The 27,060-nt window shown below is 40.6% G+C and overlaps 1 protein-coding gene across 1 annotated transcript in view; it reads left to right on the plus strand.

Moving 5' to 3' along the window:
* SLIT3 (slit guidance ligand 3) overlaps positions 1-27,060 on the plus strand; it is a 611,310-nt gene that overhangs the window by 43,481 nt on the left and 540,769 nt on the right. The window contains exons 2-3 of the mRNA XM_004271979.2: positions 1,373-1,444; positions 7,588-7,659. Of these exons, the coding sequence (XP_004272027.2) occupies positions 1,373-1,444; positions 7,588-7,659 (144 nt within the window). The remainder of the gene's footprint in view (positions 1-1,372; positions 1,445-7,587; positions 7,660-27,060) is intronic.

Genomic DNA, 27,060 nt, shown 5'->3' on the forward strand with positions numbered 1-27,060 from the left:
GAAAATTGTTTCCCTTTTCATTTTATGCAACTTGAGAACTCACAGGTCTTTCTGAGGCATAATAACAGGATGGCAACTTGAGGACCTGAGTAGGAGAACCAAAGAAGTAGTGAACGTGTGGATGGGGGTCCATCATTAGGAAAATGGCCTTTTAGTACCTAAATGTTCTGGCAGGAAGCAAAGCTAAACTCCAGCTTGGCCAAAACCTTGAAAAGTTTCTGATCGAGGAGACATGGTAAATAGGAATTAGTTGTTCAGCCTCCATTATTAAAAACTGTAACATATTATTCATGGTCCTTTTTTAAAAAGATTTTTTTTTGTATCCCGTCTTCGTAGATAGCTTTAGTGAACACAGTATTTATACGATTGTTCACAAGTTCTTTCTTGACTTTGGTTTTCTCTAATTCTGGTTTTCTACCATCCAAGGTGCCTCCTTCTCCTGGACACCAACGCCACCATAATGCTTTGAGCTCTTCCATGGCAAATTCTTCTCTTTAGGGCCATTTTCAGGAGCTTCAGCCTACAAATTGGGGCGGGATTAATCCATGAAGCTGTCTTTTACCTGTTGTATGAGATTACTCTTGTCAGGCACATGTTCTACTATGTTGGGCTATGGAGTTAAATGAGATATGGTCTTTGCCCTCAGAGAGTTTGCAGATTAGCTGGAAAATAGACAAGTACCTAGGTGGGTACCAAAGTCGGTCAAGATTCCTTTGGTTTCAGGTGATAGAAAATTCAACTCAAACTGATTTTGGACAAAATATAAGGGAGATGGGATAGACTGGCTCACATACTCTCAAAATACAGAGGTTTCTGGCATCAGGCATGGGTGGATCCAGCTACTCATAGCATAGCACCAGAACCAGTCTCTTTTCATCTCCTGACTCTGGAAATTCTCTCTTCATGGTAACTAGATAGCTTCTGGCAACTCCAGTGGAGCGAAAGCTGTTGGGAATTTGAGTCATGTATGTACTCCTGAAACAATTACTGTGGTCACAGGGAGTGAAGATGCTTATAAGCCTGGTCTAGATCAGGTGCCCATCTCCAGAGTTGGGGAGAGGAGTCAGCCCCACTTGTATGATATGATCCAAGAGCTGGGGGAGGGGGGCTTCCAAAGAAAAATTTGTTATCTGAAGAAGGGGCAAGAGAAGCCAGGCAGCTAAACATACCAGGGCTCTACTGTGTACATAATGGCTAGCTTATTCCATACAATGTCCTTGGGGTTGGTTGGACATGCTCTAGGGAATATCATTAATCATGGGAATTGCCTTGTCCTTAACAAGCAACATCCCTCCAGCTTAAGCCAGTCTGGGTTAAATAGACCATAAGTGTAACCTGCAAAAATCTGACCCACATTTGTTCTCCATTGCAGTGACCTGGACAGAAATAACATCACCAGGATCACCAAGACCGATTTCGCTGGACTCAAGAACCTCCGAGTCTTGTAAGTAACGCGTGGCTCTCCAATGCATTTTCACTCTCAGCTCTTCAGCCTTGTGAAAATGTCCCACTGCCCTGACATCACACCCCCAAGCACTGGACAACAAGAATTCGCCCTTCTGCAGCAGAAAGCCCTTCATTAGTACATCCAGGTTTCCTTCCCCAGCTGTCTCATTCTGTGTCTCCATGCTGTAGGCTGGGCTAGACCAATGGAAGAAGTCAGTTCCAGTGACAGGGAACACAGAAGGTTATACACAAATAAATCAACATGCCCAGCTTCTAGGATGACAGCAGGGTCAGGTTGGCTAACCATGCTTCCCTTCCATAGAGATGATAATTTCTCCCTCAGCCTGTGAATTAAAAGAGCAATCAAGACAAAAGTTATTTATCTTGTTGCTTAATGGAGAGGAGGGGAGGAAGGAGGGAGAGAGTCAGACAGGGTCAGAGCTCTTGCTGAACGCTTGCAGCTGTGCAGACAGGTAGCAAAATTTGAGAGGGGCATTGGTGCAGCAGGGGAGCAAGAAATATCAGGTTTCATTGCTAAATATTGAACACTTTCATCCATCCCTAAATCTGAGTGATAAGAAGCTGCCCAAATTCTTGTGCACCGACGAGTCTCAGACATTCAGAGGTACAAGAGAGGAGGAATTGGACCCTCTTTCCTTCTTTACTCAGAAGGTGATTTTGACCCATACATGTGACTCCAGACCTGGAGTGCAGCCTGGGCAATCGGGCCACTGCCTTGGTGTTTGTCGTGTCCTGGAATCTTGGCTGGCAGCTTTTTGCTAGAAGTAGCAGCTTAAGTCTTGGTATCTAAAGCCACCTCCTTCTTTTTACTCATAGCCCGTTATAATACAGTGAGTTGTATTTTGGGGACTGGAAATATTAGGTTCTGGTCCTGACTCAGAATTAACTGCCCATGTGACCTCGTACCCTATTGCACTCCTTTGGGCCTTACTCTTCTCATCTGTAAAATAGGGAATGAGTAGTATATTAGTTTTCTAGGGCTACTGTAACTTTGTACCACAGACTGGGGGGCTTATACAACAGAAATTTATCGTCTCAGTTTCCAAAGTCCAAAATCAAGGTGTTGGCAGGGTTGGTTCCTTTTGAGGACTCTGAGGGGAGGATGTGGTCCAGGCCTCTCTTCTAGCTTCTGGTGGCCTCAGGGATTTCTTGGCTTTACGACAGCTGTCTCTGGGTCTCTCTGCATTGTCTTCCTTCTACACATGTCTGTCTCTGTGTCCAAATTTTCCCTTTTTATAAGGACACCAGTCCTATTAGATTAGGATCCATCCTAATGGCCTCATTTCAACTTGATTACTTAGTAAAGACCCTGTCTCCAAATAAAGTCACTTTTTGTTATATTTGGAGTTAGGGCTTCAATATATGAATTTTGGGGGGCATGCAGTTTGACCCATAACAAGTATTTAGAAGTCCTTCTAACCCTAACAGTTACACATATAATGCTTTATGATTTTGACACTTTCACGCACAATGTGTTTATTCTCACTGAAACCTGTGGAACATTACTTGTGTCTCGTTGTTTTCCTGATTGAGAAGTAGATGGTCATGATGATGATGATAACTGATGTATATATGGTACCTTCCACAGACCAAGCTCTGTTACATAGTTATTAACCCTTATCTGCCCAGAGGAAACAGGCACAGATAGGTTAAGTGGTCCCAACTCCACATAGCAGGGAACTGAAGGAGGAGGACTCAGAAGCCAGAATGTGTGCTTTCTAACCTCCATGCGGTGCCTCTGTTCATTTGTGTTACAGGAAGTTTAGAAAACCAGGAAGGTGATAGTCTAGGAATTTGGTAAGTGCAGCGTGATGTGCAAGTGGCTGAGCGGAGTTTCCCTGAGCAACAGGGTGTGGCACTGCTAGGATCTCAGTGCTGGGCCTCCAGCTAGCAGATGCTCTCCCCTCGATGTGGTCTCTGGTCTTTGGCCAGTGCACCCCCCCTCCCCCCATCCCTGGAGGGAAGACCCTACCCTCTGCCAAGTCTTTCTTTTGCCCCAAGCAGTCATGTGTCTGTCAAATGACTGGCAGCTCCGACAAGTGTGTGGGGGTCAGATGGAGATTGGGATAAAGGCGGGGGATTTTCATGGCTCAGTTTTAGGGTGATTTTTATTAAAGAGATATAGGCAGTAAACTCCTGATTCCAGGTCACTTACCAACTTAAAGAACAAACACTTAACTTCTCTATTTTTTTTCCATTTTTTTCCCCCAGAATCTGTGAGAAATGTCCTTTCATACAAGTCAGAAATTTCACCTAATGCTTCATTTTTCTAACAAAGTCAAAAACAACCCTTTGATTTTCTTACCATTACATCAGAAAGACTAGTAAAAATTCCAATTTCCATATCTGCTGTCTGCAAATAGAAAGTTTAAAATAATCACAAAAGATCATATTAATATCCTCTGGATGGTCTACAACATTCCTTTGACTACAGTTTATCTTTTCAGTTAATTGGTACATTCTTCTTATTTTGATAAGCAGTGCTGAAACCCTCCCCCTCCCCTCACTTCATAGACTCTATTAATATACTGTGTTTCATTATCTTCCTTAGCAACTCAAAGACAATCCCATTCAAGTGGCCCTTTATTAGTGTGAAAGAACCTGCTACGTGGGGTAGCTGAAATGCTTTCTAACTGACACCAGTAAAGTATCCAGACGTTTAAACCATATTTTCCCTCAGTCTATTCTTTTTAGCTGAGTAACCTAGACAACTATCTTTTTGAAAAGCTTTCATCACACCTCGGCGTATTCCCTGTATCTGTTTCTTATTTACAATTTATAGTGAAACCAGAAAAGACTCGGTCGTCTTGAATAATTGGAGCCTGCCACCCATTTCCATGCAGAACTGTTAATACGGTGCAGGTGAATGGGCGAAAGCAAATAAAATGGAGATTGGGGAACTTTGGCTTCATCCAGAGGTTTTCCCCAAATAAAGTACATTCAGGGGGAAGATATAAGAATTGCTTATAACAATTCTTTCTTCCAAGGGGCAGGAATAGGAAAAGGTCTCTTCTGGTGGTATCAATTATATTCCCTTTCTTAGTAGTCTGTTGCGAGAACTCTTGCAAGTATGCCCACAATGTGGGAACCAGCTTTATCCCAAATGGGGTTAATTAAAGAGTTAAACTCCACCCCAGCCATCATCACATGGGGGTGATTTCCGATTCTGATCCAGTGTTAAAAGTAAAAAAATAACAATGCCGAAAGAACTGAAAATGAGCACGGTCTGTATCCCTCTAACTCAGAACAGATTCAAGCCATAGTCAGCCCTTCTGGGTGTCCAGCCCCTCCTGGATCCCCGGGTCTCCTGCATCTGCTCAGTAAAATGAGAGTGATAGCGATGGTTTTAGCACAAACTCCTGAATTGCATCGCAGCCTAGAAGTCTGGATGGGAAGTTCACAGCTCATTCATTCAGTGATCCATTTATTCATCAAGTGTTGGTTATTTCTTGAGCCTTTAAAGACCGGGTACTAGGCTGGATTCTGATCGGTCTAGGAAGTAGATCAAGAAGAGACCCTAGCTACCTTACCAGTCAGGATCCCAGCAGGACAAATGAGGAGAGCTAAATAAAGATTTATTTGCAAAGGTGTGGGTGAGATTAAGAGAAACCAGGAAGAGTGAGTTAGCGCAGTTCCCTGAGGCTAGCAACAACCATCGGTCGCTAGTCCCCTCTGAGCCTCAAGGACCAGCGGGAGGGAGTGGTTACCTGAGCCCAGCAAAGGAAGGACTGTCTGTTAGCACCTGGGGTCTTAGGTAGAGGAATGCAGTCCACCTGCAGTGACTTGGTAGGGAAGGAGGAGGGAGCTGGGAATAAATCCCCCACCTCACTCCCTCTTCTCCCACCCTCTCATCTCCTGCTGGTTGGTTGAACCCAATAGGAAACCAGAGTCAAGGAAGCTTCCTGATGAAGCCGGTAAAAGTTAGCCTCCCAGGGCTTGAGCAAAGAGGAGGAGGGGCAGGTATCAACCATCCCTTCTACTCCCCTTTCTGAAAGAAGCTGGTAGTGTTAGATTAATTAGGACAGAACTAAGAGATTCCTCATGGGAGGTTGGAGTTAGACTCCTTCAGAAACCCTGAGGGAATGTGACACTAAGCCACCCTATAGTGTTGCCCCTTGTAACAATTGGGAAGTAATGACAGCAAGCTCTATAATGGATTGATTGATAGTAAAAACCCAGCTGAACAAACCCCCAGTCACAAATACTGAACTGGTTCCCTGTTTAGCAAGATGTGCTAGTGTGAGTCTACTAGCATTCCAAGGCCCTCCTTGCCATATGGCGGGATGGAAAAGGAAGAAAAGGGAAGGAAAAGAACGTTTATTAAGCCTCTGATTGTACTCCAGATCCTGGGCTAGATAATTTATATACTTTATTCCACTTTTATTCTTACAAGGACTTATGAAATGTTTTATTTGTGCTATTTTACAGGTGAGGAAACTGAGTCTCTGAGAGGTTGGCTAGATAGTTCAAAAGCACGCCATCAGCTAGTAAGAAATCAGAAAAGGGATTCTCAACCAAATTTGATAAGCACACCAGATCGGGAGTTAGGTCCACCCTCACTAGCTGTGTGACTTCATACAAATAATTTCTCCTTGGGCAAGTCTCTTAACCTCTGTTCCTGGGAGCCCATGTATGTTAAGTGAGGAGCCTATATGAGACCAGCCTACAGGGGGCAGAAGGAACATAAATGTGTGAATCAGAGTGGATGAGGACTCTGGCCTCATCCAAAGTTGTTGATATTTGGAAATATGAGAGCTGATTTTGGAGTTTCTTCTGTGGGGTGTGTATGTGTGTGTAATATCCCGATTTTTTTTAAATGTTTGCAACAAATTCACAAAATTATAAAATATATCGTTGAGCCCATACAAAATATCCCCATCGCTCTGATAGTTGGAAACTTCATGTGTCTGGACTAGCCTTTTCCTTGATGTAAAATCAGTATGTGCTGTGGTCCAACGTCCTCTTTAGTGTTTTCTTCATTCACTAAGTCTATGAAGTGGCTGCTGTGCTGGGCACCTGTGTTAGGGCTGGGACTGTGATGATGAACAGAAGACCTTACCCTCTTGGTCCTTAGGCACAGCGAGGAAGATGGACTTGAAAATAAACACAAGGGCCTGAGTGTTAAGCCCAAGAAGTGCAGTGGGTTATGAACTATCTCAGAGGTGGAGGGCTGGCGTGCAAGGAGTTATTCTGAAGTGAAGGCCAAGCTTCCTCAAGGCTACTCTTCCTTCCTTCTGCTTTTCCGTCAGGTGCCTCAGGGCGCCCGTCCTCCTGCCTGATCCAGAGGAACCCACACAGCCCTTCTAAACTCCACCTACCAAAGAAACGTCCTTCAATCACAACTGCATCCCGGCTAAGTCCCATTCAGCCACCAGGGTCAGCCCTGGATGGAAACTATGCAGCCTCACTTCTTCTCTTTCCTACTGTTCAGCTAATCCATTTGAAGCTGCCATTTTTTTTTTTCAAACTTAGGGAAACAAATGTTTCATTGTCTGCTCAATTCTTAGGATATGCCACATGCATGAATCAAACTTTTAATCATCTGCTTGGAGGACTTTGGAGGTCAGCAGAGCCTGTGGCTGGGAGGACTTAGCTTTTGTGACCATCACCTTCATGTTGGGAGCAGCCAGGCTCTGGGCTTGTGACGTTTCCGGCACAGGCAGGCACCCAACAATAGCTTCACCTTTCTACGAGGTGACCCAGAGACAGAGTGAGCAGAGAAGGCCCTTTTCAATGAAGTATTTTTGAATCCTTGGAGGAGGGAGCTCCGAGGGAAGAGATGCTGAATATATGTGTGGTTTTTATAAGAAGCAGCTTTTACCTCTTCTTTTTCTGTGCAACATCCTGCAGTGCTTGGGAGGGTATTTGCTGAGAACATTCTTAAAATAGAGGCTTGGAAACCAATCTGTCAGGTAGAAGTATGCAGGCGGTGAAACCCTGGTTACCGTGACACCAAGCTGGGATGTGAATTATCTTGTCCCCCCAGACTGATCCTGGCTGAGGGGGCCCATCCGAGGGTCGAGGGAGGGGCTGAGTGACCATGCCTGCATGGCCTGCAGCCTAGTACGAGGATCCTTGAGGCCCGCTTGTCCTTGACCATTGCTGCCTTTGTGGTTCCAGGCATCTGGAAGACAACCAGGTCAGCGTCATCGAGAGAGGCGCCTTCCAGGATCTGAAGCAGCTGGAGCGATTGTAAGTACAGCACAACCTCCTTTCTTGAAAAGCCTTGTTTGTTTGTAAATTGGCTTCGTTGTGGCCTTGCTAAGGAAAAAAAGGGCTCCAATGTTTAATAAAATGTTTGCTATTATATTTAAAGCACATTAGATGCCCGCTAAAGAAACACTGAAACCCATTTAAACTTCTTTTCTTTAAAAGATGCTAGAATTGGCATCTGGGGCTTGTTTTTCTGCTTCCCAGCCTTGAGCTCTGTCTTGGTAGCTGTACGTGGGGCCTGTTCCTGCCCAAGCCTCAGCCTTCCCTTCTGTGGGGGAAGAAGGACCTCAGTTAGCTATCCCTGTCATGGAAACTAGCATCAGAAACTCCCTACTCCTATACATGGGTAGCAGGCTCCCTCCTCAGGCCTTCTCCTCGGGGCCCCCTCTGCCCCATTCTCGTGGGAGAGGAAGGACAGGCGGGTAGGCGAGGCCTTCGGTGTGCCTGCATCTTCTCTGAGTGAGCATCAGCCTGTGTCAGGAAGCCCACATATTTTCATGAGAGAGTGCATTGCCAGTGGTTTGAAAATAGGCCACTGTTCTGACTCTGACAGAGGGAGAGAGCAAAAGGGGTGGGGATGGGAGATGGATGGAGCCTCCATTCGTTTTGTTGATTAATGCTTTTGCAGAAAACTCTCGGGTCACTGTGATGAGGGAGGCTGCTCAGATAGTTAAGTGGGCAGCTTCCCCTTTCCTCGGTTAATCACATCTGGCAGCTCATAACATCTGGATATTTGCTTTCTGCCCTTTGAGAGGGGATTGTCCCCAAGAGCACTTAGTCATGCTGGTGGGCGGCTCTTTCCAGGCTTCTTTCTGTATCCTGGTTGACCTGATATTTCAGCCTCCTTCTCCTGCATTCGGGCGACGGGCCTGCAACAGCTCTCTGCTCCTCCAGCTTAAGGATCTTCCCATCTTTACCTGTCCTGTTTCCAAATCTCATCTACAGAGATAGGCTTGGGTAAAGTATAGGACTTTCCACCAACTTATGAGCTTTGTAATGTGCCATCTTTTCCCTTGGAGTCATTCCATCTGGGGCAACCTGAGGGAATATTACCCAGCAAAAGCCTTTACTCCCCGCTCTGTGTTGTGAACTGTCTCATTCATTGCTCTCCTTCTGGGTCAAAGGTCAGCATATGTTCTTTTGTTGGTTTGAAAATATGATTTTAGTTTCTTATAAGGGAAAATAGAGATAAAAATAATGAATGTTGCCTCTATCTATACTTTTAAGTTTCTTAAAATGTTAACTCTTCTCCTTATTTAGGCCCAGGGGAAAAAAAATAAAAGTACTTGTTGAACCTGCTTCCTTTGTATGAAATACTCAACATTTACGTGGAAGAATAAATACAAAATCCTTTGTGAGAAGGCCACTTCTTGCTTTAGTCTTCTGATTAGAAGTATAAATAAATTTCCAATTCATTAATTTCATGGTTGTTGGGAAAGAGCTAATTGAGTACCTTGGACATGCTGGGAACTATGCCAGTATATTATATGCTATCTGTTATTTTATCCCCGCAAAATTCCTGTGAGGTGTGATTACCCTCATTTTGCAGATGAAGAAACAGAGGCTGAGGGAGATGAAGCCAAAGAATTGTCAGTGGGGGGAGCCAAGATTCAAAGCCACATCTGTCTGACATCAAAGCCCACGTCCTTTCATATTTCTCTGCTGCAAGCATTCGATGAAGTGTGATCTTTAGCAAATGGCCCTGCAAATAGCCTCTCACATACCCATTGAACTCCAGGGAATATCCGTGGAATAGTCTAGCAAAAGGCGCTTTTCTTTGGCTTGGTCAACATGGCTGAAATACCTTGCACATCTGAGGGACTGAGAGGATTACAGTCGTAGGGTAAACCTGGCTGTTTCTCTGCTTTGGTGTATTAAGAGGGTAATGCTAGCTGCTGTACTAGATAAACCCTCAAATCTCATAGCTTAACAGGGTGGAAGTTTACTTCTTATTCATATAAAACCCAATAAGAGCATTCCTGGTTTCTGGGCCTCTCTGCTCCAAGGGGAGACTTCGGGACATGGGCTCCTCCCGTTCCCTGGCTCCGCCATCTTTAAATCGTGGCTTCCAAGGTACCAGTGTTTGTCGGCATCAAGCTAGTGGAAGGAAAAACAGCAGGAAGGATTGTACATGGGAGGTTTTCATGGGAAAAGACCTGGAAGGACTACATGTTACTTCTACTGTTACATACCTTGGGCTGGAACTGAGTCATGTGGCCACAGTAAACTGCAGGGGAGGCTAGGAAACTAGTCGAGCTATATGCCCTGGAAGTAGAGGAAACAGGCTTAGTGAACAGCTAGCCAGTTTCTGACTTATATTGCGAGTGAGCTGAGAAGCACTTGGTCAGGAAGAAGAATGGAAGTATAGGTAGCTGGACTAGTATGTACAGCTGGACAGGCTCTCTCATTTAAGGCCTTTCAGTGTCGGTGTGTGTGATGTGATCCTGACTAGTGTTTATCTGGTTTTGGTTATCCAGTCTGCCCGCAGACCGAGGACTATAGAGTGGGAAATTACAATGTATTTGCTATTAACAACGGAAGAGGTAGAGGGCTCATTGTGCCATCACCCCTGGCTCTCACTACTGGCTTACTTTACCTGTGTCTCTATATTTGGTAGTAAATTAATCTTTACTGATCATACTCTGAAAGAGGCTGGAAATTGTATCATTTCTGTAATGTTTATTTTCATTTGGAATGGTCATTATGGGTGTAATCTCTTGAGGCTTACAGGGAAAAGGCAGAGAATCCTGTCCTTCAGGTCTCTACTCAGGAATTCTCTATTCCTCCGTGAAAGGACCTCTGCTCCAGGCTGAGTTAGGTGCCTCTTTCCTCATGACAACACATTATGGGCCATATCATAGCACTTATACCATATTTTAATTCCCTGTTTGCCTCATTGTCTCTCCGCAGAACTATGAGTATTTGGAGATGAGGAATTATGTTCCATTTAACTGTTAATCTCTAAGCCTTGCACAAAGCGTGATAGTAAGTACTTGTAGAATATTTATCAAATACTTAGGTTTTTGTTCTATACCAGTGGTTCTGAACTGGGACCAGTTTTCCCCGCCAGAGGACCCTTGGCAATGTCTGGAGACATTTTCGGTTGTCAAAACTGTAGGATGTTAATAGCATGTATTGAGTAGAAGTCAGGAATGTGGCTAAACATCCTACAATGTACAGAATAGCTCCCACAACAAAGAATTACCCAGTCCAAAATGTCAGTAGTGCTGAGGTTGAGAAACTCTGCTCTTTCCCTGTTATGTGTCAGATGCCATCTTAGTCATGACACAGGCCATCTCATTTAATCCATATAACATTATGAGGTTAGAATTATCATGTCCCTGATGTGACAAAATATAAATTTCAAAGCATTGCCTAAATATGCCAATTTAGCTCGAGCTCGCTTCTGATTTCCAGGAAGTGAACAGGATAGAGGAACAAGATAAATAAAACCAGCAGGAAACAAGTGAATCCTGTAGCTGAGACATTCTGCAAGATAACTGCCCTGGTCTCTTTAAAAAGTCAGTGTTACGAAGGAGGTGGGACTTGACTGTTCTATATTGAAAGAAGCTTAGGATAGAAACAGTCGCACAAAACTTGGAAAGGTCAATGGAGTTTGTGTTTGAAGATCTTTGAATTATGCAGAAAGTGATAATAGTGCTAATGTTTATTGCCTTATTAAATCAAAGATTCATTTTGTAATCTGTAAGATAGCTTTTGAAAAGAATAGTTAAAAAATATATAACCTAATAGAGGGAGAAATGACATAGAATGATATCCAAAAATGTGATTAATTCAAATAAGGGAACATAGAACAAAATGAGACAAAGAAAACAAATAGTAAGATGATGTATTTAAATAAAAATATATCATAATTATTTTGTATGAAAATGATTAATACTTTAATTAAAAGACAGATTTCCAGGGTGGATTAAAAAATAAAGAATAATTATATGATTCTTTCAAAAGATGAACATTAAGCATAAGGAGAGAGAAAAGCTGAAAGTAAAAGGATAGAAAATGATACCATGAACACACTAACCAATAGAAGGTTTGGGTGGCTGTATTAACACAGATAAAAGACTTCAAAACAAGAAACATTAATGGAGATAAAGAGGGATATTTCATAATGATAAAGGAGTAAATATACCAGGAAGGTATAGCAAATCTATGTTTGTATGTACTATTATGTATAGTATGTATGTATGTATTATGTATAGTGTGCGTGTATGTGTTATGTATAGTATATATTAAAAACATATTCTGAAAATACAGAAAACAAATATTGAACAGAACTAATGGACAAGTTCATACTCGTTTAAGATATGGTTCTTGTAGTTGATGAACAAGCAGACAAAATTTTTAGTAACAATATAGAATATTTTAATGACAATGTTTGCAAACCTGACCTAAGTGAAACAAGGAGAACAATGCAACCAACAAGTGTAGAATAAACATTCTTTTCAAGTGCATACAGAACTTTTATCAAATACTGATCTAGAAATCAGGTCTCAACAAATATCAAAGGATTACAATCATAAGGAGTATTTTCTCTGACCACAGTAGAAATACAGAAATCAACAAAAAGCAGTAAGTGGAAATTTTCAAAATATTTGGAAATTGAATGATATTCTTCTAAATAACCTTTGAATCAAAGAACATTTCACTGTTGAAATTGGAAGATATATTTTTCAGAATGTTAATAAACACACAATATATCACAAAGTGTGGATTGCAGTCAAAGCCATGCCCACAGGAAAATGTATAGCCTTTAAGCATGTTATTTGATTTGTGTAGAGTATATATTTAAAATGAAGTAAGGCTAAAATCTTTATTAAAATACCCATCATAAGAAGCTAGAGAAAGAATAACAAAGTAGAAGAGAGAAAATCAATAATACCAGAAGTATGTGAAATAGAAAAACTCTAAAAAACCAAACTTTCATTCTTGAAAAAATTATAAAAGCCAGCAGGACTTATTAGTAAACAGAAAAGAAAGAAGACTAAATTACTGACATAAAGGATAAAATGGGGGACATAACTATGGATTTTACAAAGATTAAAATGATAGTAAGAGCAGATTTTGAAGAACTTTATTTTAATGATTTTAGAGATTAAGTGAAATTAAAAACTGAAACAAGAAGGAGTAGAAAGTAGTAGAGTCCTAAATCTAATTAAACCTTTAATTAAAATATTTCACTAAGAACTTTCTAAGCTCAGATGGCTTCGCCAGTAAATTGCACCGAAGTTTTAAGAAATAAATAGTATCAATTTATCATAAACTCATTCTATTAAAAATACGACTTTTGTCATTTGGATAGCATAACCTTTAAAGCAAAACCCAATAAGGCATTTCAAGAGAAAATATCAACCAACATATTTCATGAATATTTATATGAATTTCCTAATAAAATATTAGCAAAATGAATTTGGCAGTACCTGAAAAGGATATATTACAACCAAGTTTGGCTTATTCCAGGAAGGCAGGGTTGGTTAAATATTTGAAAATCCCCCCTCTCAAATAAAAACATGCTGAACAACTAGGATAGCAAAACCAAAGACACACAGCATCTACAATAAAGCTAGTTGACAGAGTATCCCAGTAAACGCCTGCCTCCCGAGTGTACGTGGATGGGGGTGAAGGGGGCACAGCTGATGGTTATAAGACTGTTGCATTGTCTCATCTATGTGGAAGAAAGCAGAGGGAAGTCCTTCAGAACAGGAGATTGATAAAATTACCAACACGTACTCACTGGAAAACACTGGTCAAACTGAGAAAAGCCGCCAAATCAGAAGGGAGTTTGATTAGATCCAGTTCATGGTGAGAACAAAGGAATCATGATGTGATAATGACTGATAGTACTTGGAGTATTCTGGGTCCTATAAATTCTTCAAACTACCACAAACAAGGCTCTTTTCCAAAGAAAGGCCTAACGTTGATAAGAAAATTTGGGGACTAGTCAATCAGAACAGGTACAGTAGTAGAAATGAAAAGAAACCTTCTCGATGAAAGTGCTAGAAATCACCAGAAGAGGCAGATCTTAGAAAATACAAGGCCATGTTTTTCATTAGTTTAACCACAACAACAAACAACCCCAAGAATGAGCTCTCTAGACTCTTAAAGCTAAAAAAGCTATCACTTCCCACCCCTACCTCATAAGACTCAAGGAAATTTCTTTCATTTAAGAAATAAACAACTGGGACTTCCCTCGTGGCGCAGTGGTTAAGAAACCGCCTGCCAATGCAGGGGACACTGGTTCGAGCCCTGGTCCAGGAAGATCCCACATGCCGCGGAGCAGCAAAGCCCCTGCGCCACAACTACTGAAGCCCGCGCACCTAGAGCCCGTGCTCCGCAACAAGAGAAGCCAACGCAATGAGAAACCCGCGCACCGCAAAGAAGAGTAGCCCCTGCTCACTGCAACTAGAGAAAGCCCACGCGCAGCCACGAGGACCCAATACAGCCAAAAATAAATACAATAAATAAATTTATAAAAATAAGAAAAGAAATAAGCAACCAAGAGGATTATGATTGAAGCTCATACAAAAAATTTTTATAAGAAAAATGAAGAATAAGAAACATAATAATCTCCATAGAAACAATGAAAACACGTAAGAAAGAGGTACCCACAAAACCGATGAAAACTATAATGACGGTTCAAAACTAGCCACACAAATTTAAGACTTTATAAACTCTAAAAGAACAACATAAATCTGAATTTTAAAAACTCAGAAATTAGATGATTAGAGAAGAGTAGGATTTGAAAGGAAGGGCAGAGAACTCAAGAAACAATTTAGAAATAAAAGAATTCATTTCAAGGTAAGTACTGCCAAGATTGAAGAAGAGCAAACTTGGAAGAATTACACTATCCAATTTCAAGACTTACTATAAAGCTACAGTAATCAAGATAGCATGGTACTTGTGAAATATTAGACATACAAACTTATGAAACAGAATACATAGCCTAGAAATAGACCCATTCGAAAATAGTCAGCTGATTTTTGACAAAGGAGCAAAGACAACTCAATGGAGAAAGAACAGTGTTTTCAACAAATGGTGCTGGGACAATTGGATGTTTATATACAGAACACTGAACCCACACAAGCCTTACATCTTATGCAACATTTAAATCAAAATGGATCATAGACCTAAATGTAAAATGTAAAACTGTGAAACGTCTAGAAGAAGACATAAGAGAAAAAATCTACATGACTTGGGTTTGAGGATGAGTTTTTTTGATACAAAAAGCATGATCCGTGTTAAAAAAAAAAGTTGATCAGTTGAACTTTTTTTTTTTTGAACTGTTTTAAAATTAAAAACTTCTGCTCTGCAAAGGGCACTGTTAGGAAAATGAAGAGACAAGTCACAGACTGGGAGAAAATTTTTGCAAAGCATATATCTGGTAAAGGACTTGTATACAGAATATACAAAGAACTTTCAAAACACAGCATTCAGAAAACAAACATTCCTACCCACAAAAAAAGAAAGAAATGAGCAAAAGATTTGAAGAGGCACAACACCAAAGACGATATACAGTTGGCAAATAAGCATATAAGGACATCCTGAACATCATTTTTCATTAGGGTAATGCAAATTAGACAACAATAAGGTACCACTGCATATCTACTAGAATGGCTACAGTACTAAAAACTGACAATACTAATTGCTGCTCAGGAGGTAGAGTAACTGGAACTCTCATTTATTACTGATGGTAATGCAAAATGGTACAGCCACTTTGGAGGACAGTTTAGCAGTTTCTTACAAAGCTAAACATAATTGTATCTTATAATCCAGATCAGTGGTTGCTAGGGGTTTAGCGAAGAGGAGGGGATGTAGGGTCAAATAGGTGAAGCATGGGAGAGGGGGTCGCTGAGAATGGTGAAACTATACTGTGTGATATTGAAATGGTGATGCACAACATATGCCTTGATCAAACCCATAAAATTTGACAGTGCAATGAGTGAACCTTAATGCATGCAAATTAAAAATATCATTTAGGAAATTGGAGGATCCCACAGTGGAATGCACACTGTGATGAATGTGTGAATCAACCTCACTGAAGGTGATGGGGAAAAAGGTGCTGACCAAAGTAGACTTGAAATGACTGGAGTCTATGAGACTAAAGTCAAAAGGAATAGCACACAAGAACTGGACTCTGGTTGACAGAGTTGTTTCCCACAGAGGTATGGGTTAACAATTCTGAAATCACTACACATGTATATTGGAATTCAACAGCGGAAAGACAAGCAATATCGTTACAGACTAGCAATGGGGAAAGCTATCATGACCCATGTGGTAATGGATTAGAGTTAGAGACACCAGTATGAACAAATGTTTAACCTGATATAGATACTTTCACTTAATACAGGTGGACATATACATAGAAATATTTATTGATATGTGAATATACATAGGTTTTTATACAAGCAAATATTTCTTTGCTCTGTTAGCGAGAGGGCCTAGAAGCAACGCAGATTTTGGCTTCTAATCAGTTCTCCAATAAAAAGTAAGGTGTCTTGGAAAAATGGGTTGATTCTAGGATGAGGGCATGAGATAAATTGTGCCAGAAAGGAAGTGCTCAAAACAACAACAACACGACAATTATGGGGAAATGTCAAAAGGACATGGGAGCCAACTGAAAGAGCTCCTAATGGCCAAAGCTGAAAGAATTTGAGCAACAAAATAAATGAGTATCATATTCCAACCAAAGTATAAAATAAATATCCATGAGTTCATACTAATATAAATAAATGATTGAATAAATAAATAAATGGGGAGAGGAGAAATCACCCATCCAGAAGAATTCTAAGGAATATATGTAGATTTTCTGCCCTCAAGAAGGTAGAGCGTAACTCTTCACTCCGTATGTGTGGGCTTTGCATAGTGACTGCCTTCAAAAGAGTATGAGAAAGGGAGGGTGGGGAATAGTAACTTTATCGTGGAGAAATATGACACACACTCCCTCAGCCAGGTGATCAAGGTCTATATCAAAAGTGGTAAGTCATGTCAAAAGTATGTATCTTGGATATGATGTAATGAACATAGCAGTTCCCATCTGTGATCTTCATCTCAAAAACCCATCACCCCAGTCTAATGGGAAAAACATCAGACAAATCTCAATCAAGGGCTGTTTCTAAAAAACATGTGACTAGTCCTCAATACTATCAAGGTCATCAAAAGCAAGACAAGTCAGAAACGGTCACGGCCAAAAAGAGCATAAGGAGACGTGACGACTGAATGTAATGAGGCATCCTGGATGGAATCCTAAAACAGAAAAAAAGTCACAGGTAAAAATTAAGGGACTCTTAATAAAGTATTAACTTTCATTAATAACAGTGTATCAATATTAGTTCATTGTGGCAAATGTACTATATTAATGTAAGATGTCAAGAATAGGGGAAATTGGGCGTGAGGTATATGAGATCACCCTGTACTATCTTCCCAACTTTTATGTAAATCTAAATAATATAAAACATTAGTTTTTAAAAAGTGGACTGTGCCAAACTCTGCTTGAATTACAGATTCATGAGCAAAATAAATGCTATTGGTTTACACCAAAAACGCATTCATGCGTACTCACCTAGATGGAACTCAAGAGCAGATAAATGTAATGGATAATGCTTTAAGAGAAATGGATTATAGAGGTGTGGATGGTCCTAGAGACTGTCATACAGCGTGAACTAAGTCAGAAAGAGAAAAACAAATATCATATATTAATGCATATTTGTGGAATCTAGAAAAATGGTACAGAGGAACTGGTTTGCAAGGCAGAAATAGAGACCCAGATGTAGAGGACAAATGTATGGACACCAAGGGGGGAAAGCGGGGGGTTGGGGGTGGGATGAACTGGGAGACTGGGATTGGCATATATACGCTAATATGTATAAGATAGATAACTAATGAGAACCGGTTGTATAGCACAGGGAACTCCACTTCGCTGTACAGTAGAAACTAACACAACGTTGTAAAACAACTGTACCCCAATTAAAGAAAAAGAGAGAAATGGAAAATGGAAAGGAGTATTTTTAGTATTTTTTAAAATCAGTAAGAAACTAATAGCGAGGTAAAAAGGATTTAAGAGAAAGTGGTAGATATGGAAGTCAGAGAAGTTCTAATACACTTATAATATGAATCTCTGAGGAAGAAAACTAAAGCAGTGGAACAAAACTAATAGTAATGAAAATCTTTTGAAATAAAAGATGATTTGAAGGTACATACTGAAAGGATAACTGAACATCTGGAAAAATAGACCAGGTTCAAAACTAAATATTCTAATAAAAGCATTTTGTATTTGAAAGAGAAAAAACATCCTTAAGCATTCAATGGATTAGACACTTACAATGGAAAAGAAAATCAGATTGCTAGCATATTTTTGACACCAAAGCTAGAATACAATTGAATAATTTTTTAAGGAAATAAACTGTGAAGCAGAGATTTTATAAAATGTGAACCAGAGCCCTACATATATTCAAAAGTAATGACTACAGAAAACCTATTATGAGCATTCAGAAACTCAGACATCATGGTTTTCATGGATCCCTTCTTAAGGAATCTCCCAGAGAACACATTTCATACAACTGGAGAGGTATTGGCATTAAGGACAGATATGATCTGCACTTCCCAAACACCTGGAAGTTAGGTGGAGTCTTGTGACTGAATCTTGGACTTCCATGGAATGAGACTGGGAGTGCTGTGTTCTCCATGGTCCTCCATCCTTGCTCTCTTCTCCTATGGTGGCTAAATGGACAGGACTCTAAGAACTTAAAGGATGTAGAGACACAAAGTGAAAGGATTCTAAGCCCCTGCTGACATGCATGTGGCTCTGACATGAACAAGAAATAAATTTCTATTATTTCAAAAATAACAATGTATTTCATCCCATTAACAGAATAGATGCGAAAAGTCATTTCATCTCCATAGATGTAGAAAAAAATATCTAATGAAATTCAACACTAATTCATGATTTTAAAGTATTTAAAATGCTAAGAATAAAATGGAACTTTTTGTTTTTTGTGGTACGCGGGCCTCTCACTGCTGTGGCCTCTCCCGTTGCGGAGCACAGGCTCCGGACGCGCAGGCTCAGCGGCCATGGCTCACGGGCCCAGCCGCTCCGTGGCATGTGGGATCTTCCCGGACTGGGGCACGAACCCGTGTCCCCTGCATCAGCAGGTGGACTCTCAACCACTGTGCCACCAGGGAAGCCCAAAATGGAACTTTTTTACAAAAAAACCTAAATCAAATAACATTGTTAATGGTGAAATATTTAAAACATTCCTCTTGAGAGACACCTGTCATCATGACTCCCATTCAACATTGTATTGGAAATCCTGGTCCTGGCCATGATTTAAAAAAAAAAAAAGAAGAAGAAGAAAGAAGGATGGAAGAAAATAGAAAGAACAGGTATAAGGATTAGAATAGAAGAAATATCAATGTCATTACTTGCAGATGACATGATTAAATACATGGAAAATGCAAAATAATCTACAGATGAACTCTTAGGATTCCTAAGTGAATTCCTCAGGTTACTGGACACAATGTACCAAAAAAATCAGTGTAACTTCTGTATACTAACAACAAATGATTAGGAAATTTTAAAAAATGATGTGTGTTAACAGCATCGAAAAACATCGACTGCCCAGGAATAAATCTAATGAAAGATGTGCGAGGCTTTAACACAGAAAACAACAAACATTACTGGAAAAATGAAAGTTGACTCAAATATATAGAGCAATACATTATGTTCATGGTTTGGAAAACTCAATATCTCAGGGATGTCAGTTCTCTCCCAATTGATATGCAGATTCAGGGCAGTCCTAATGCTACCAGGTTGTTGTGGAAATTGTGAAAATGATTCTGAAGTTTGTATGGAAATGCAGTTGGCCAAGAAGAGCCAAGACAGATTGAAGACCCAGGTAACAGAAGGACACTTCATTTGTAACAAAGATGGCACTGTAAAGCAGCTTGAAATGGGTGATCTGTCTAATAAATTGTGATAGAATAATTGGATATGGAAAATGAATTATCTTGCCCCCGGCTCATACCATTCACAAAATCAGTTACAGATGAATTGTAGATTTACACATGAAAGATGAAGTAATAACACTTCTAGAATATAACAGGATATCTTCATGGCTTTGCAGTAGTTGGTATTTCTTAATCAGGATACAGAAGGCATTAACTTTACAGGAAAAAAAATAGGTAACTTGGACTACATTAAAATAAATAACTTTTGTTCATCAAAATACATCACTGAGTGAAAAAGCATGCCAGAGTGGTCAAAGATATTGGCAGTGCATGTAACTGACAAAGAACTTATATTGAGAATATGTAAAGAACTTCTGCAAATCAATAAGAAGAAGGCACCCAGTAGAAAAATGGTTAAGAGTTTCCAACAGGTACTTCAAAAAAAAGAGGATGTCCAAATGGCCAGTGGTCGTATGAAAAGATGCTCAGTGTGTCATCAGTCTTCAGAGAAACATAAAATAAAACCACAATGACATACATCACACACTCATCTGAAAAGCATAAGAAAACTTACACGTGTTTATGATGATGTGAAACAAACTACATTCATCATATACTGCTGTGGGACTCATTGATACAGTTACTCCAGAAAACTCTTCAGCAGTGTCAACTAGAGCAGAGCATACACATACCCCATGACCCAGCAATCCCACTCCTGGATTTACATCCCACAAAAGACATAAACAACAATGTCCATAGAAGCACTATTTGTAATAGCCCCAAACTGGAAACGAACCAAATGCTCACCAACATGAGAAAAAAATCAACTGTGGTATATTCACACCATGGAGAATGGAAACAACACATAAAAACTACTGCTACGTGTGACACCGTGAGAAATCTCAGAAGCAGAATGAGCAACAAAAGCAGGACATAAAAGAGTAGAAATTACTTGATTCCATTTATATAATCTTCAAGACAGGCAAAAGCAATCTATGGTATTAAACGTCAGGATAGTATTTATCTTTGGAGGATTGTAAACGGAAGGGGACTTAGGTTTCTGAGGTGTATCATCCTCTGTTTCTAGATCTGGGTAGAGGTTTTGTGGATCTGTTCATTGGGTGAAAATGCTTCAAGCCATACAATTTTGATTTGTACATTTTTTTGTATATGCGTTACACTAAAAAAAAATATTTATTTTAAAAAGAGATTTTAGAGACAGATGTGTGAGAACCAACTTCACTACATGGCTCTTAATTGAAGCCTGGTTTGAAGAAATGAATGTATAAAATAAATTCTGGGGAGAAATGGAGAAATCTGAAAGTGGACTGGGCATCAGATGTTGTTAGGGAATTATTAATTTTGCTAAGTATGATAATGGTACTCTAGTTAAAGAAGAGAATCTCCTTAATTTTGGGGAGGGATGCATGCTGAAGTATTTAGGAATCCAGTGTCCTGATGTTGATAATTTACTTTAAAATGGTTCAGTAAAGAAAGCAAACAAACAAAACCAAATAGAGCAAAATGAAAACAATTGTTGAACTTAAATGGTGCTCATGTGAACGTTCAAAATACATTTTTCCTTTTCTGTATTTTTGAACGTTTTATTGATAAAGAAAAATTTTAATGCATTTTAAAAATGATCATAACCTTTTCACAGAGGAAAAAAAACTGAAGCTCAGAAAGTTAAAGTAACTTGCCATGCTGAGATTTGAATCCAGGACTATTCTGAATTTAGGAGTTAGGAAAAGAAACTATGACCGTCACAAACTGGAAGGAGATTGAGATATTGTATTATTCAATTTCCTCATTTTGCAGACAAGAAAACAGGCTAGAGAACAATTTGACTTCCATGAAATGTTAATGCAGCATGCAGTGTTTGAAGTGTTGAGCTGCCTTGTCATTAGCTTGGTTTTTCCAAAGAGCAGAACACAATGGTGTCCTTAGCTCTAACCTGGAGTTCACATTTACTATTTAATTAGATATGAAGTCAATAATTAGATTATATGGATATATTTAAATGCATATGTATAGCAAATATGTGTGTGTGTGTGTGTGTATTTAAATTACTGCAAGAGTTATTTTGTTCCTGGTAGATAGAGCCTTGCTTGTCCCACCATCACTAACATGTGTTATGTCCCTTAAGCTTATCATTTACAGGCCATATACCCTCCAACAGCCCATGAATGTGGCTTTTTCTTCATTTGGCCTCATTTATATCAACATCAAAGCCTGAGCATTGTTATTAACTCAGAATTATGGACAGGGTTTTCTTTGTGAGATTTATCGCCTACGGTGTCAACACTTAATTTACTCTAAGTCCTTGAAAAAAAACACCCCAGTGTCTGTAAGGGTATAAGCTGCCAACACCAGAAAGACCACTGTTGACAGATTTTTGATTGGTTTACGTTATTATTCCTTATTCAAAACAAAACAAAACAAAAAACTCTTCTGTCTTGGAATATTGTCTCCATTGGTTCCTTAAGAATTACAAGGAAGACTGAAGGGAAGCTATAAAACTAAGGAAGTTTTATAGGGGACTTCCCTGGTGGCGCAGCGGTTAAGAATCCGTCTGCCAATGCAGGGGACACGGGTTCGAGCCCTGGTCCGGGAAGATCCCACATGCCGCGGAGCAACTAAGCCGGTGCACCACAGCTACTAAGCCTGAGCTCTAGAGCCCGTGCTCTGCAACAAGAGAAGCCACTGCAATGAGAAGCCCACATAACAACGAAGAGTTGCAGCAACTAGAGAAAGCCCACACGCAGCCAAAACTAAAATTAATTAATTGATTAATTTTTTTAAATTACTTTAAAAAAACCTAAATTAAGGAAGTATTCGGGGGAAAAAAGGCTGGAGAAGATTTTCACGGCCATCAGAAGGCCCAGGCAGGACTGTCAGCCTGCAGTTGTCAGCCAGTTCTGCTTGATTCCCTCCACCAAGCTCACTTTTCTCTGGTTGCATTAAAAGGTCTAAGGCAGAAGAGGTTGTTGGAAGGCTTAGGCCTAAACACTTCAAACTGCCATATAGTGGAAGATGGGGCTAGCTCCGTGGAGAACAAAACTCAGGAATATAGGGTTGGTGGTGGCAGAAATTTAAGGAGCTACATAGGAAGAAAGTATAACAGAGCAGTAAGGAAGCTGAACTCTGGCCTGCTGGCTCACATTTATACACTGTTTGACACTGGACAAATTAATGAACCTCTTTGAGCCTCAGATGCCTCATTTATAAGACATCTGTGTATTTGCCTCATAGGGCTGTTGAAGAAAACTAAGTAGCACGCACGCAAAGAATTTAGGATAGTATCGGGTTTGTCATAGGTGCTCATAGCATTTCACTTCAGTCTCTTAAGCAGGACTGGAAAAAAACGACCGTTTATGTGGTCCTGGGGAATCTCTAAGACAGAGATTTTCGTACTTCCTTTCAGCAATTTCTTCCCCCACCCACCCCACTGCAGCCCACCCACCTCTAGAGGGGGCCTGCCCTCAAGGAGCTTACAGTCCACTAGCAAGGCAAGTGTGTAAACTTGTATCTTTTCAACATGGCGAATACTGAAGTTTCAAGAGTACAGAGGAAGTGACTGCCTCTGCTGGGGAGCTCAGGGAAAGCTTTACCAAGGAGGCATCATTTGAACCGAGTCTTGAAGATCAAATAAGAGTATAAATCATGACCACCAGTTTAGCAAAGAATGATGCATCTGGGGTCATTCAGGATGGGTTATCTGCTCTCAGCATTTTCCACAGGCCTTTTGATCTGCTAATTTAGTTAGAGTGAATCTGTGGTGGACGCTTAACCTAATGATTACAAGATGAAGAGCATGGACCCTAGAGTTAGGATAGACCTGGATTTGAATCTGTAACCATCTTCTCATTTCACTTACCAGCTATGAGTCCTTGGGAAAGTTTCTTAATAGCTCCGAGTACCATCTGTTAAATAGAGAGAATCATTGTTGAGTAGAGTTGCCTTTTAAACAAAGGCTTGTTTCTGAAGTTGGCGTGAAAGATAAAAATGGAAAATATTCAAAATTATTGACAGTTATCTCTCTCATAAACAAGACACGTAGGGACCATTTTGTACCGAGAAGTACCATTGACCTCTGGAATCCCCACCAACGAAAATGCTGGACATGAGTAGCCCATGAGGACTGAGAAGTTGTGGGGAGAGCAGGTTCACATCTCTCATCCAAGGTCATCTGGAGGCACAGGTTCATTGAGAAGAAGGGCTGGTAGGACCCTCTGCCTCGTATATTTTTCACCTTATTCTTCTTTAATTTTTGCTGAGTGCCTGCACTTTGGTTCACTCACAGGTTAAATGCATACATGGCATGACTCAACCCACTTCACCAGAGTGTCATCAGATTATCTATGTGAAGTGTTTCACACAGCGATTGGCACAGTTATCACAGTATCTTCAGCCATCTCCTGGACCGTCCTTCTCCTCCTTCTCTTTGTCATCATCATAAGCCAAGAGTGACCAATTAGGAAAGAGAGCAATTTCTTTGACCAAGTGAACGAAATGACTGCATTTTCACTCATTGGCTCTTTTCCATCCTGAGATCATACGCCCCAAGCCAAAAACACGCCAAATCTCCTTCCTGTCCTTGTTCTGTCATCAAAAGTTGTTGAAGCGTGTTTTTTCATCTGAAAAACGAGCTTAATAGTATTTTCTGTCTGATAGGAGTGAGGGCTTGTCAGAAAGTATGTATCTGCTAAAGCACTCTAAAAAGGCAAACGGTCAAAACAATGCAAATTATCATCTTTTTTTCTATAATACTGTCCTTGTGGGGGTACGGCCACATCACCAGTCTAGAATTGTGCCCAGTTCTTCCCCTGAATGCCTTGAAAATCAAAAGAACCAGTACTTTAGTTTCATTTGTTGTATTCTCTTTCTTTACATCCATATTGTTTGGCTAGAATTTTTTAAAAATCTGAAGGATCAATTTTCTCATTTTGAAATGTAACAAGGAGAATTGCTCTAAGCCTGGGAATATGTTAGCCAAGTTTTGAATCTCAAAATGCTAATGTCTCCCTCTGTCTCCCTCTCTTTGTGTGTGTGTGTGTGTGTGTGTGTGTGTGTGTGTGTGTGTGTGTGTGGCTTTTCCAAGACGTGGAGGTTTTGAATAAAAATGGTAATTGACCTTTAACGAGAGAGCTGAGAGAATGGCTTCTGTATATTATATGGCTGTGAGCTGGATTTTAAATGTTTGATTAAGTTATTAGAATGTTTTTGCTTTGGCATAGTGTACTATAAATTTACAATTGCTGGCCAAGCAGTTAGTCAGTGGAGAAGAATAAATTGTTTTGAGAGGTACTTCAAAACCTGGATTTTATTCTCTTGGAAAGACAGGGTTTTAAATAAACCATGTAACACAAGTGAGAACTTCCATAATTAAGGTTCTAACCAGGAAGATCCTAAGAGCTTTCGAGTGGTAACATGAAGAATGACATTCCAGGATGCTTTCCTTTTCTTTTCTTTTTAAATTTATGTTTTGAGTGTGCTAGTTTACTTTGAGTGGCCCAAAGACCAAACAGCACACAACAGGCACACATTAAATATAGGTTGTTAAAGAATCTATCTATGAGATGTGAGTGCTGTAGGGAGATTGATACCCTAAACAAATATATTAAAAAAAAAAAAATTGTCCCAGAACACCTTTGCTTTACAGTGTGCTTCGAATGGTTAGAGGTCCCTGTCGGCTGCACCCATGTCATTACTTAGAGAGTTTCTGTTTGGCAGTCCTTACTCCCTGTCACCCAGTAGTTTCACTCCCTGACAGCTTTTTTGTTTTCAGAGCATGTTCTCCTGGTCCTGTCATTTAGGAAAGCTCTCTTAAATGGCCACTCCCCTCTCTTGGGGGCTCTCCCTGCCTCTCGGCCTCAGACCCTCTCCCCGAGATTCTTCCAGCTGTTTCCTCAAAGCCCCACCGCCTCCTCTCAGCACGGCTAGGCTCTTCTCCCAGGAGCACCTAAATAAATAAAATGTGATTAAATGTATGGGATTGGTTCTTGTACTGCTGTATTTATTTGATCTATGTACACACCAGAGAACTTTCTACTGTACAGTGTACAAATATACCATTTATACTTGATTAAGTAGGGCAATTGTGGTCATTTCTGGGAAAGTATACCATCAGATTCGTCATTGGGAACCTGGGCATGTACTATGACATTGTTTCTATGGGATCAAATGAGACAGCTGTTGGGAATGCAGCCCTTTGTAGAAGATTGTAGAGTGCTACCCAAGTTGTGTTGCTAAAATGACAGTTTTCGATTTTTGTTGGAGATTAGTGATTAGCAGCACAGGCTGTGTCCTCAGGCTACCTCGCTGGGAATCGCGGGGTTCTCCACTGGCCAGCTGTGCAGCCTTATGCAAGTGCCTGAATCTCTCATCTGTAAAAGAGGGTAATAGAGTTACCTACCTGCGTTATTGAGAGGACTAAACGAAATAATGCATGTCTTCTGTCTAGCAAAGCATCTGACACAAAACAAAGTAAGTGCTTAATACATATGAACTGTTAATTACATCATCATCATTATGATCAGACTGAAGTGACATAATTTAGTTATAGAATCCTTTTAAGAATGGAAGCAAGTGTAAACACGAGGATGGATGGTTTCAGCTCTTCCCTCATTCGCGAGTGCTCATGTATATACATGCGTCCCATGTGTGCTGATGCCCATCCAGAGACAGCCACCCCCATCCCCTATGCCTGACACTCCAACTCCCCGGGGGTCTCCATGCCTCCCATTTACCTGTGATCTTGTAGACCTGCTATTGCCCGGGTCCCACCCTTTCCTAAGCTGGTCCTCACTTCCTACAGGGTGGAGACTGTAGTGACAGGACTAAGGATGCAGAGCCCAGGGATGTGAGGAGTTCAGATAAAGTCCCTGCCACTCCTCCAGTCTTAGTATCCAGCTCATGTTAAAATGCCCCTTCCGGCCTCCACTTTGTATGATACCAGAGAGAATTTAGGCTTGGATCTTAGCAAAACATGAAGATGAATCTTGCTCGAAGCTTTGAGTATCCCAAGACCCCCCATTACCACCTCTTCTATAGGTTGTGACAAGGTGAGAAAAGGGACTGAGGAGAATGACGGGCCTTAACCTCGCCTGCAGAATAATGAATAGTACTGATGTTTATTAAACACCTACTCAGGCAGGCACAGCGCTTGGGGCTTTACAGATACTGTCTGCATCTTCTGAGCTAGCCTGCAGGGCAGGGGTTATTATCAGCATTTTACAGATGAGGACACAGAATCTCAAAGAAGGTGAATCACTTGCCTTCCGTCCCACAGAGCAGGGACTGGTGCATATCTAGGTGGCTGATTCTACCCACCCCCCACCCCCACCCCCACCCCCCCGCACAGCCCACCATTCAGCTTCTCTCTCTAGTCCTCCCCCATCCCCCAAGAGCTCTGGGGTT

The sequence above is a fragment of the Orcinus orca genome, chromosome 3, assembly GCF_937001465.1.
Source record: "Orcinus orca chromosome 3, mOrcOrc1.1, whole genome shotgun sequence".
Taxonomy (NCBI): Eukaryota; Metazoa; Chordata; class Mammalia; order Artiodactyla; family Delphinidae; genus Orcinus; species Orcinus orca.